The following is a 13,142-nucleotide window of genomic DNA, read 5'->3' on the forward strand; positions in this document are numbered from 1 at the left end:
TGTGACGAGTTTTGATTGGCGGAGATTGAAAAAGGTGGGATAAGTATGTAGGAAAAAGTTTAGCGAGATTGAGGAGAGAGAAAGGAGAATCAGTTGGTTTCCAAGTCTGTAAGACGAACAGTGATTGTTCTCTGGCGGTTCCTGAAATGTAGCAAGCAGTAGTGTTGAATGTTAGTGAGTTTTTGTGGAGTTAGTGTATCTGACAGAAGCTGAAGCAGCAAAATATTGTAAGTCATATTTCTCTACTTATATTCCAAGAGTCACTGTTCAGGCCAACGAGAGATTCAGTTTATCGTAAAGAGAAGATATTCCAAGAGTCATTTTTCACTCGGGCCAACGAGAGATTCAGTTTATCGAGAGGAGAAAGGCTATCATAATTTGAATGATTTGTGCTTTTGAAGGAGATCATTAAGGACGATATACTTGCAACAATCTGTGTAAGATTGCTGATTACATAGGGAGCGGTTGAGAGGAGATAATATAGTCTACAAGGAACAAGGATTTGGACCATTCATCATCAGAGAGAGATATTTTTGTTTCTGCTGTTTTTTTCTTTTATTGATAACACAATTTTTACACGTAATTTAGAAAGGATATAAATATTTTGATTAGGAGAGTTAGAATAGTTTGGGATTTTGAGATTTCAATTAATATTGTTTATACCATTAATTTTGATTGTTCACGTACGGAGAACAAAATTTTGAGAAAGCTTATATGAGATTTGTTTATTGAAAACTTTTGAGTGTGAATTATTTCATTATTTTTATTTCAATATATAGTGTTAGATCATATGTGTTTTTTATTATTCCGGTATTCTCTGGACCCTACCTTTCACATGTAATAGCATAGATATTGAAGCACGAATTTAACCCTGAGATAAAAGAATTAAAGATTGTGATAGAGTAATAATCATATCATTTAAATAATTTTAATTAATCAAAAAAAATTAATTAGCTAATTATTGCTTGGCGCACCAAGACTTTAAATATCACATTAATATATATATATATATATATATATATATATATATATATATATATATATATATATTTATATATATTCGTAAAACAGAACCTCACATTTAAACTTTCTAACAATCAAAAATTTAGTTATTGCCGACAATTCAAAGAATTACCTCCTTTTAAATGTAGTTACATTGGGTTTTTCGATTAACCTTGTAAACGTTTGCGTTAAAAAAAACTTTTTTTTTGCACATAGTAACAAAAAACACCACCATGTTGTTACTAGCTAAGTTTTTTAACTTTCTAACTCTACAATTCTAAGTTACGGTAAGATCAATAATGTTTTTAATAGATAATATATGGTAGCTAATTATAATTTATTCTCTTTCCGCCCTGAAGAAGCCACATTAATTCTCTTTGGCGAAAACGTTCGGCGAAACAATTGATACTCATTAGAGTCTTTCTTGCATTTCCCCAATATTTAAGAGTTTACTATTTAACTTATCTGCAAAGATTAAATTTCTTTTCTATATATATATTAAGCGATATATTAAACCAATGAGAAGTTATTAAAATCCAAATACCCTACAGGTACAAAGAAGGGTACAACATTAAGGGGTCTTAAACTTAAACCAAAAAAAATAATTTAAAAGCCACATACCCTATGACAGTAAAATCAAGTGTACAAGACTATTAAACCAAAGGAAAGTTATTAAAATATAAATACTGAAAAATCAAGGACTGTCAATTATTTAAACTAGGTATTTTAAAGACAATTAATTTAATCCCACTTATCCTATGGCTACAAAATCAAGAACAAACCAAGGATATATAAGTATAAACCAAAGTTAAGTAATTTAAATGCAATGACTCAATGTACGTGTAAACATTAATGAATGTATTAAACATTCCTATGAAACTCTATCTTATCGTTTGATATCCGATATCAATTTGCCAAAAAGCCTTTGAAATGTGTGTTTTTCGAAGGAGGCTGATGATGATTTTGTGGACAGAGCACGTGACTAACAACGAGGTGCTGAGAAGAATGAGGACTGAGAGAGAACTCCTAAATATTGTAAACAGAAAAACGAGTTATCTAATCTAGGGCATATTTACAGAGGAGAAAAATATAACTTTCTAATACTCATAGATAAGACTCATAATGGAAGGGAAAGTAGAAGGAAAAAGACGTCCAGGAAGAAGAAAATGCTCCTGGCTAAAGAATGTAAGAGACTGGACAGGCATGGACACACATTCGATACTAAGAACAGCTCAAGATAAAGAGCAATTTGCTGTAGTTATAGTCACCCTTCCGTAATGAAGAAAGAACCTTAAGAAGCGTAAAAAGCATTTTATTTAAATTAATTTATTCAACAAAAAACATAATATAATTTAAGAATAGATATTTCTATAATTAGGCATATTAGGCTACAAGTGAGTGAAATATTTTTTACTCAGTATTGAAATTTTTCTCATGAAGTGTCAGCAACAGCCGGCAACAAGTGGTAAATAAAATGTATTCCTTTCGCCTATCCGATTTAGAAAATTGCTCTATGGTTGCATCAACATCTAGAGAAATTTCAGGATGCACATTGATAAGTGCTAAACCAGTTAACCTTTCCTCCGAAGTTCTATTTCTAAACCAAGTCTTTAGACGCTTAAGCGTAAAAAAAACTACGCTCTGCTGTTGCTGGACTGACTGGCAGTGCAGCTACTGTGGAATATGTAGTAGATGGTCCAATAATATCCTGAAAGGTGTCAACAATTTTTTATGATGCAACTTTATCTTTTGGTGTGTTATCAGTTTTAGGTAAAACAACTCGAAGTTTCAATAGATTCATAACTTTCGGTGAAAGTCGTTCTTCTAAATCAATTAGATATTGTCTAAAAGGGGTAAATAAATAGATCTTCGGAAATATTCGTCGCAAGAGTTAGCAGGTTGGTTTTGACGACAGGTTTGTTTGTTCAGCTATTTTATTTACTTTATATTAAAGTTTGCCAAAAACAGATTCAGCATTTGATCTTTTATTTTGAAGAATGCGTTTAGTGTCCTCTATGGCCTCAGTAGCCTTATTTAAATCTTATTTTTTTTTTTGACTAAAAAAGACTAGTTTTTGAAAAAAAAATTATTAAAATCCTTTATAAAAGGTATATGTTAAAAAACCCAATCGGGTTATATTAAAACAACAAAACGTTTTCGGAATCCATATTCCATCATCAGTGTCTAGGTGTACATGTTTTGAGCCACTAAATATCTGGGTAAAAACCTACTACATGAATTTATTACAGTTTTGACAATACTTCACAACCATTATTATGATAGACCTAATGCAGCTATAGTATACAAAATTAATTTTTGCTTCATGGCATTATAAGTAAATTAACAGGTAGAGCAAAATAAGTATATCTGTATATGAATGTGAAATTTGGGATGAAATAAAAAATGCATTAATTCAAAATTTTGGAGATCAGAGAGATGAAAATTCGCTTACAAGGGACCTAGTAAATTTCAGACAAGACTCAACGAAATCTATAATGCATTTTTACCAAAAAATAATGGGACTTTTAAGCTGTATTAATAACTACATAGAACTGCATACTGTAAAATGCTGGGATAAAAAAAAGCAAACAAAAATTTTTCCGCTTATATGCTCTCACAACATTCCTACCAGGGATACGACAACCAATGGGTTCCTTTATTAGGACAATGAGACCAAGAAGTTTAGCAACGGCAATACAATGTGTACAAGAAGAAAACAATGTACGATATCTTTAAAAAAATCAGATAACTCAACCCACATCAGAAAGAAACGAAAATTACCAAGAATATCGACCGCAAAGTTCAACTTATCAAGCATCCATCCAAAACCATTCTATCAACAACCAAATGTTGCACCTCCGCAATGGCAGCAATTGGTTAGGCAATTCTACCCACAGAAGCTGTCTGATATATTTGTATTTGTAGTCTGATTATATTTTAAAATTCAACTAAAATCTTTGCTCGTGCAATTTAAAGTTTATTTTGAGTGTTTCAGACATTTTAAACAAGTGTTTTCCAAAAGAACATTCATAATTCGCCCAACGCTACTGGTTTGAAGTGTCAGTTTGTGAGTTTTTAAAGCATGCGTCGATAGATAATAATATACATATTATCAATTGTCAAACCAGGGTCGTTGCGCCCTAACTCTATTTTACTTTATCTTTGATACCATGCGTTTTTGACAGCTGGCAACCCTAATTTTCGACCGTTTTTTCTCATGCAACCTTATATCATCGTATTAAGAAAACAATTAGCTTTACTTTTATATAAAAAAAACGCGCATATACGTCATGATCAGCGTATTTTATTCAAAAAATAAAGGAATGAAATAAAATATTTGTCAAAAATTAATTACTATTAGTCTAATAGGAAAACTATCATAATAAAGTAATATTACAAATTTATTAAAAAACAAAACTTAAAGACGAAACATTTTTAATGGCATCTTTGCAATTTGTAATTGTTTCTCGAAATAAAATAAAATAAATAAAATAAAATAAAACGCATGCATTTACAATCCAAGCATCTAGAAAATACCGGAAAATACAATGCCACTGGGATTTTCTATATATTCTATAAACTGAGTAACATGTCAAACATTCCTATGCGTTTGTTAAACAGAGTAGATATAAAGGGACAAACAACATCTTCTACTCTTCTTGTACTAATCTGTCTTTCTTTCTTCTTTTGATCGTTACGTTAATTAAAAGATTAATATAATTGTCAAGAAACAATACACTTTTCACCCATCCATTTCCGTCCATCCATTTCAAAGCTGCAATATCATCAGTCAATACCCTATAATCCGAATCTTATCTTTTCATTTTTTTTGTAGAGAGATTTTTCCGATTTTTTTACGCACTGTGGCATCAGAATAAATATATTTTGTAAGAAAATCTTTTTGAAAATAATTTGATTATACCTTTTTTTTTTCTAGAATACCAAATTAGATGTTCTAAAACAAAGAGCAGCAAGATTTGGAGTGTCTGTATCGTCTGCGATGTCAAATTTAGAAAATAAGGAAAAATTAGAAAAAAGGAAGCAACGGTTTGGTTCCGACACAGAGGGAAAATCTTCCAATGGTGTGTCCGACAGTGAAAAGGCGAAACTTCGTTTAGAACGGTTTAAAGAACCAGTAAAATAATTTTTTTATTTTGTTATATTGCTTTGTAATAAATTAGGTTTAGATAACACTCATTGAAGAATTCACTAGTATTTACAAATTAAAAATGTTCTAAAATCTAAAATGATAGGATGCAATATTTCCATGTCAACTTCTAATGAAATGTAAATATTCGTAAAATATTTATGTTACATTTATTTTATTCTAATATTTTGACTTTATTTTTTTATTAAAGTCCCGACAGGTCGTTCTTGAAATCGTATCATTGTCTGTCTTTTTATCTGTACATATATCTGTGCGATAACTTTGATGCGCGATACATAGATTCATCTTGGTCCAAGGATGAATTCTTGGACCTATTTAATTTGGGATCAGCAGATCAAAGATGGTTAAAGTTAAAGGTAACTTAGGATAGAGAGTGTGGTCTTCAAAGTGGAATAAGACATAGAAAATCTAGTCGGGACCTTCGATATTATATAGTATCGATTTATGTGGTTGTATTATCGGTTTGAAAAGTAATTATGACTTTAAAAGCTGTAAACTTCCGAATGGTATAGTGATTACAGAAGTAAAAATGCAGTTTCACCCTGATCATTAGAACGGACATACGTATATGCATATATATGCGTTCTTTTTTTAAATTTTTTATTTTATTTCCTTTTTTATGTAGTAGCATTAGTTCTAAGAAAATACTGACACACTGGTACAATACATATATTCATGGTGAGATTATGCCTTTTAAACTATAACAGAAAATATATCCCAGTCCTACACCCAATCGCTACTAGTTTCTGTACATTGATAGATCCTCTTCCATGTCTCCTCTCATGATCTCCTCTTCCTAGTCTTTTCTTGATCGTCATATTTTTCGTTATTCTTGAAGTTTCCAAATTATCCATTTATTCTTAAAGTTTCCAAATTTCTATTGTGGTATGTTTGACTACAATGAGTTCCCTTATATGCTCTTTATATATCTTTCTTGTCTCTATCTTCCTGTCGATCTACTTCAGAAATCCTTAAGAAACCTTTCTGATTTCTCTTTTAGTGGCTTCAATTGGCTTATTCTATATGTTATAATAACTATTATACGAAGGATCGCCCCGCAGCTCGTTTCCATTATATTTTTATTTGTCCACTCAGCAGTGGCACTCATTTGTGACTCTTCCTCTCTCTTTTCTCTTTTATCTTCGTTTTATTCCTACGAACTTCTATCAGAAACGTCAGTGCCCCTATACTGTGCCAAGAGTATAATCATTCATCCTCTGGATACAATGGTGTTCACCTCAGATCGGAGAGTGCTGTAGCCGCATCATAAATCTAACCGTGTGATGGATCAGTTTTTGTGTGGCTGGGCATAGTGTAGATTTCTACATGTGTATTTGGTTTAAGGTAGTCCGGAACTACTTAGCGGCGTAGGTAGCTCAGAGATGAGTGCTCCTACTCAGTTTAGTGCTTTGAAATATTTTGGCTCCAAAGTGTGTTATTCAGAATGCTATTTTTTTTTTTTCGAAATACATTTTTTTGCAATTGCTTTATCGAGTGTACATATCTCTTAACTATGTAGGAAACTATTGTTATTTTGTTATATTTAAAGGTTTATTATATCTTTTTTTTTCTTGTCTTTTTAAGTTTAACTTAATACCAATAAAACAAAGTGGATGGTTGAATATCTATACCGATTTCTAACCGTAACGTGATTCAGGTAGCAGTGTGGAAAGGTACAAGGTCAAACGACCTTTTCAAATGAATATCTTTTAGTTGGTTGAAGCGAAATATGTTGTATAAGGTTTTAGATGGTATTAGAAGATTGTTTGGAAATGTATTTCCGCTATATTTTGTTATGTGTGACGACATGATTATTATATTTTACACACGAGTATGCTAATCATAAAATTTATCCTAAAAATAAAAAAATACCTAGGATGCATATGAAATTTGTTGTCTTTCATTTTGTATAAAAATTGTTTTTTTTTTATTAATTTTCAACAAATTAATATTAGTGAATTCTGAAAAAACATTTTTCTATGACTTTGACCTTTTTTTATCTTATATAATTCAAAGAATAATATGTATGTTGTTATTCATTTGTAATAAAATTATGTTTTTTAAACATTTTTTTTTATTTTAAAATATATTCTTTTCCAACTTATTATCGACAGATACTGTCGATGAAGGCAAACAGCAGATTAGATTGGCGCAAGACAGAGAAAGGTGGAAGCAATTGGGAGAGACCTACAATCAGGAGTGGATGGAAAATGGTTGACAAAGAGAGACTGTCGATTAATTATTAATTTTAATGAACAGAAGTGAATTTTTATATTATACAAAAGACGGATTATATCTTTGAGTCTTACTCTGTTAAACGCTTTCTTTAGGTCAATTAGACACATAAATGCTGGTCTATTATAGTCTAGGATTTCTCAGTAATTTGCTTTATAACGAATATTGCATCTGTACACGATCTTCCACTACGAAAACCCTGTTGTTCATCTGCTAAATTTATCCTCTGATTTATTAGCACTTGTAAAATTTTAGCTGTAAGTTTTAGCGTAGTATTTAACAAGTTTATACCTCTGTAGTTTTCTGGCTGTTTTTATCTCATTGCTCAGTCATTGCTGCTCCACAATATTTCAGAACTCGTTTGGTATCCCGTCTTTACCTGCTGCTTTTCCGTTCTTCAGATTTTCAAGTATTTTCCGAACTTTCTGTACATTTATATTAAGTTCTTAATTTGTGGCAATTTTTGGTGTTTCTGGTTCTAGCGTCGTTTGTTCTTCCTCTGCATATAGCTTTTTTAGGTAGTCAATCCACGTATCCTTTTCTACGTGTTTTGATTCTATTAGTTCCTCCGTTTTTTGACCTCTTATTTTTTGTCTGCAAAAGGCCTTTTGACCTTTTGCAGACCGTAAAAATCATGTTCAATTTTTTTCGAAAAGCGTTCCCAGTCATCATTTTTTTTACCTACCTGGGAATTACACTGTCTAGTTGTGGAGACCTGGACAAATAAGTGAGAGATCAAGTACAAAAAGCAAATAGACTGGTAGGATGTCTTAATAACACTATATGGCGAAACAGACACATCAACATTGAGATGAAATCAAGAATTTATAAAGCAGTGTAAGACCATTAATGACATAATATGCCTCAGAAACAACCCGAAATACCCGACACAGCCACAACGCAAAGGCTACTAGAAACGGTAGAGATAAGAGTACTGAGAAGAATTACAAGAAATACGCTGAGAGATCGAAAGAGAAGTGAAGACAGAAGAAAATGTAATGTACAGTGTATCAACGAATGGATACAAAATAGAAAAAAAGAATGGAATAACCACATAAGCAGAATGGAGGAGACCCGTGTCGTCAAAATATCAAGAGATAAGTTTCAGTAATATATATTCTTTATCTATGAGATAAGTCATCAATCGGCAGAAGAAGTATCGACCGACCGCGCAAAAGATGGAGTGACAACCTTACATAGAGGTATTCATCCGCCAATGAACAAGCAGAATTGCTTATAAAGAGGAAGAAGAAGTGAATTTGTTAATATTTTTTCTTACTGAAAAGAAAAATAGGTAGGCAATTTTAAAATACGTGTTCACGTTTAACAGTTTATGATATATCTGTCCTTACAACTGATACCCATTGTTCTTTGTACTTTACGGTCGCAAACCATTTAACCATGTGTGCTGCGCTATGCACCCACGTGGTGCATAAAATCGGAGAGAAAGGGTCCAAACATGCTCTCCGTCTTGAAAGCGGGTGTCATTCAAATAAAATGCTCGAACACACTAAAAACAAAAAAACTGTATTAAGCCTTGATTTATTTTAATCAAAATTACATTTGTAACCAAAACATTTGACGTTTTGATTTCCACTCAGGAAATCGATTTCAAAAAAAGATTATTTTAAAAATTCTGGGAAAATGTATAACCAACAAGTTGTTGATAGGTTGTTTTTTAAAATTTATTATATGCTACATATTTTTCTTTATTAAGTAGAATGAGAGCTGCTTCTTTGACTTTCCTCTTTTCTATCTTTGTTTCTTTCAATGTGTAGCAAACCCATCAACACAATGTAGCAGGTTTTGGATGCCAATACTAAATCAAGAAGTCAACAACAAGAATATACCAACAATAGCGGATTAAGGAGCGCTGTGACACATCGTCTTCAATCATACACAATACATATTACAAATGCAACACACACCCACACACGCGCACACACACCCACACACGCACACACACACACGCACACGTACGCACACACACACACCCACACACGCACACACTTTTTTCACAGCACTATGTTTCATTTGACACTGTTTACACAAATTTAAATATAACATTAAAACTTCATAAGTATATGTATTTAACTTATAATTCTTTAAGCATTCACTATTCATGTATTTATATAACTTACAATTCTTTAAGCATTCGTGTTTTTCCTCCATAGCCTGTTCTTATATGAGTTTCGAAAAGTATATCAAACAATCTTTCTAATTCTGACATTCGCCGAAACTCATTTGCGTTTCTCGAGATACACCGGTGATACTCCGAAACTATCACAAAATTTATAACTGTTCGGTCTTTCACAAGGGCATTTGGTATGTATCGATATTCACCGCTGAATGTAGACACATATGAATTTCGGACTTTCACAGTAACATATACAATGTTTAGTTTTTAATCTCAATGAAAGTAAAAAATACATTCAATTAATTAAAATGGAAATACATTAAATCTGGAAACTATGATCTTACCAGAAAAGAAAATTTAATAACGTATGCAAGTGCTAAAGGAAGAAATATTCTAACTAAACTATTAAAAGACAGCAGTCGTAGTTTGTGTTGCATAACTATAGTAACAGAATTTAATTAAATGAACAGCGATATGGTGAACAATACCTCTTGTGTGGCCTGTCAGTTTTCTTTCAGTTTCTTCGCGGTCGTATAAGTGAGAAAATAAATAAACTCTGATAACATCGATGTTTATTCTTGTTACATAATAAAATTGAAACTAAACTAGGGCACTTTTGTTTGTTGCCACTACTATGAAACCCGGATTTTATTGTATCGAATAGTTATTTATTGTTTTCTATTATCGCATAATAAACCAAATGGCATGGCCTATAATATCTTATTTTGCAATAATTAAAGAAACGCAATAAAAAATTAATTTTTTTAAATTATTATCGCAATAAAAATCTTTCTACTTAGAGCGTGCGTGGAAGATGATCAAGAGATTTAAAATAAGATAGTTATCACAAAAAAATTGTATTAGAACTAAAAAATGAGAAATATTGACAAAACCTTACTAATCGTAAGATAAAGTAACAAAATAATAATAAGAAAAACCAAGAATAAGAAGATAAAAGGAACACAATAATAGACATCATCATTTCTCAGCATTTGCTTCTTCTCAACTGGTTACTTAACTATATAAATAAACAAATATCTTTATTTTTTTTTATGTAATTTTTAGTGACACGTGTCAAAAATATGACATCGACATGTTTCTTAAATGATAATATATGACACTTTATAAATACGATTTATGACGATTTATAAGCTGTTGTATCACTTATTATATTTCTAGAAATAAGGTCCATTCTCTCAACTCGGGCATATTTTGACAGATTTATAGCTGGAAACACAAAAGTTCCTAGCTCACAGTATTAACAGCTTAAATAACATCGTTAAATAAACTTTTATTACAGGCTTCTTTCATTGAAAAAAGAAGAATTATTATAAATAGTGGAAGTGTATACCAAACCCATAAAATTTTGGGTAGTATATATTTAAAAAATATATTTCAGTCGGTATAATTTAACATAACTATTTATTATATGGTGCAAATAAATAAACATTGATTGTCGGTAATTCGTAAAGTTTCATTTTATTTACTATTTAGTTTGTTTACTATTAATATTGGCTGTGAGTACAAGTGTTTGGTTGTATAGAAATTTCCAGCCACTTCTAGTCTGTCAAAAAGTAACCAACTTCGCAAAAAAATAATTACTAATTTCACTAGACCGTTTGGACTGGGAATAGCGAACCGACTATAAGAAAGAGTTTTTTTAACGGGAGCATTAAAGTTAATTTAAGATAACTTTCACGCATCAACGGTCACTATCTTAAACCGTATGAAAGAATCGCAAAAAAATGTAGAAACATACCAGCTGATACAAGTGTTCTCAAATAATGTATTACTTGTCACATGTTCCCATTTAAAATTATATTACAAAATAGTGCCCGCTCGCCATTTTTGGGAAACTTTTCCATTACTTTTGTTTTTGATATGTTTATTTTTAACCATACTTTCTGCGTTACCATTTGTAAGTTACTAACCATTTCCCCCAGTTTGTTCATTTTGTTTGATAGCAATATTATATCCTTTTTGGATAGTTTTTAATATAATTTAAGAGACCGGAATATATGCAACAGAAAATAGAGCAAATATGTAAATATATATGCACAAAATTGTCGCAAATATGCAATTTTTTTAAAGAATATGCGAAAAGGCCGAAAGTGACAATTGCTTGTACGAGTGTTATAAAATATCGGACACTGTCTCACATACTCTATGCGATAGATGGATAGCCGAGAGGAGTATGCTTGAAAAGAAAAGCTAGAAGGTAGGATCCAATCCTACTCCTAGGTAGAGTGCCAATGACACGCTTTAGGTGAAATTTGACAGATTTTACTCCCGCCTCCCAAACTCCTCCAAAGTGAGGTGATCGTGGCGGAATAAACTGCCAATTGATACCTCCGGTAGTTAAATTGTCCTAAATAGTTGAACTAGAGGTGTCAAAAAATTTGACAAGCTCATTTTCTGCGCCAACGAAGGTACTACCATTGTCCAAAAGGATGGAAGCGTATTTTCCGCGTCGACAAATAAAGCGTCTGAGCGTTGCTAGAAAGCTTTCCATGGTCAAGCTGCTCACGACTCATATATGGCCTTAGTTGCTAAACAGATGAATAAAGCCATGTAACCTTTGATAGTTTTATAATTTCGGGTGTGTCCATCCTTTAGCAAAAAAGATCCTGCATAATAAAGTCCAGAGTTGTAGAATGGCCTAAAGGGAACAAGACGTGACAAGGGGAAATTACCCATAAGATAGGTTTCTAATTTAGGAGCTACCCTACAACAGATAATACAATCGCAAACGATTTTCAGAAGATCGCGAAGATGCTCATTTCGTATAAGAATAGTAGTAAAGTGGTGTTTAGAATCAAGGACAATGGGATGTTTTTTATTGCAACAAAAATCAGAATTATGCAGTCTTCCACCAACGCGGAGTATGTTTTGCAGTTTTCCACCAACGCGGAGTATGTTTTCCTTATCGATAAACGGATTGAGGGTAAGTAGTTTACTTTTAGAGTCAACGTTACCATGTTTTTTAAGGTGTGTCAAATCGTTATAAAATGTTTCATTTTGTACTAGTCGTATTATATATTTTAAAGCATTATCTATTTCCTCACAAGAAAGGTTGTCGAAGCTCCTTCGTTTAGGAAAACATTTATAATTATTTATAAAGCGTAATACATAAGCGATAATGCGTTGTAGTTTTACAAATGAGGATATTTTAGTGATGATGTCCAATTTCATGTGAACTCTTGCGATAAGGGCTGATACTGGTCGAAGCACAGGGAGTTCAGAAGGTTCGAATGTTCTATTAGGCCAATGAGTTTCTGGTTTAGCTAGCCATGATGGACCATGAAACCACATTTCAGAACTGATAAGTGATGTAGGAGAACATACACATGTAGGGCATGTACACATACACATGTAGTTTTGATAGTCCGTGTAGTTTTGGAATTTAGCGGTAGTAAACTGTCTGAAGTTGAATTTAAGTAGTGCACATAAGTTAAAGTGTTATCCAGTCTGTTTGGTGAATTTGGCTCCAGAAAATTGTATCCAGATCCACTTGTTATTAAATTCATCGTATTGCAAGGTCAGAGGTATTTACATTTGATTTACATTTATTCACTCCCACCATGCCAAGTAATCAAACCT

The 13,142-nt window shown here is 32.0% G+C and overlaps 2 protein-coding genes across 2 annotated transcripts in view; one reads left to right on the forward strand and one right to left on the reverse strand.

Annotated features, from left to right (window-relative positions):
• LOC140436815 (SAP domain-containing ribonucleoprotein-like) overlaps positions 1-7,235 on the forward strand; it is a 34,762-nt gene extending 27,527 nt beyond the window's left edge. The window contains exon 5 of the mRNA XM_072525940.1: positions 4,940-7,235. Within this exon, the coding sequence (XP_072382041.1) occupies positions 4,940-5,146 (207 nt within the window). The 3' untranslated portion in view covers positions 5,147-7,235. The remainder of the gene's footprint in view (positions 1-4,939) is intronic.
• A 4,830-nt stretch (positions 7,236-12,065) lies between these two features.
• Positions 12,066-12,854, reverse strand: LOC140435795 (uncharacterized). The gene has a single exon (XM_072524512.1). It carries the CDS (start codon positions 12,852-12,854, stop codon positions 12,066-12,068), a length of 789 nt encoding a protein of 262 aa, XP_072380613.1.
• Between the last annotated feature and the right edge of the window lie 288 nt (positions 12,855-13,142).

The sequence above is a fragment of the Diabrotica undecimpunctata genome, chromosome 3 (assembly GCF_040954645.1).
Source record: "Diabrotica undecimpunctata isolate CICGRU chromosome 3, icDiaUnde3, whole genome shotgun sequence".
NCBI classification, from domain to species: Eukaryota; Metazoa; Arthropoda; class Insecta; order Coleoptera; family Chrysomelidae; genus Diabrotica; species Diabrotica undecimpunctata.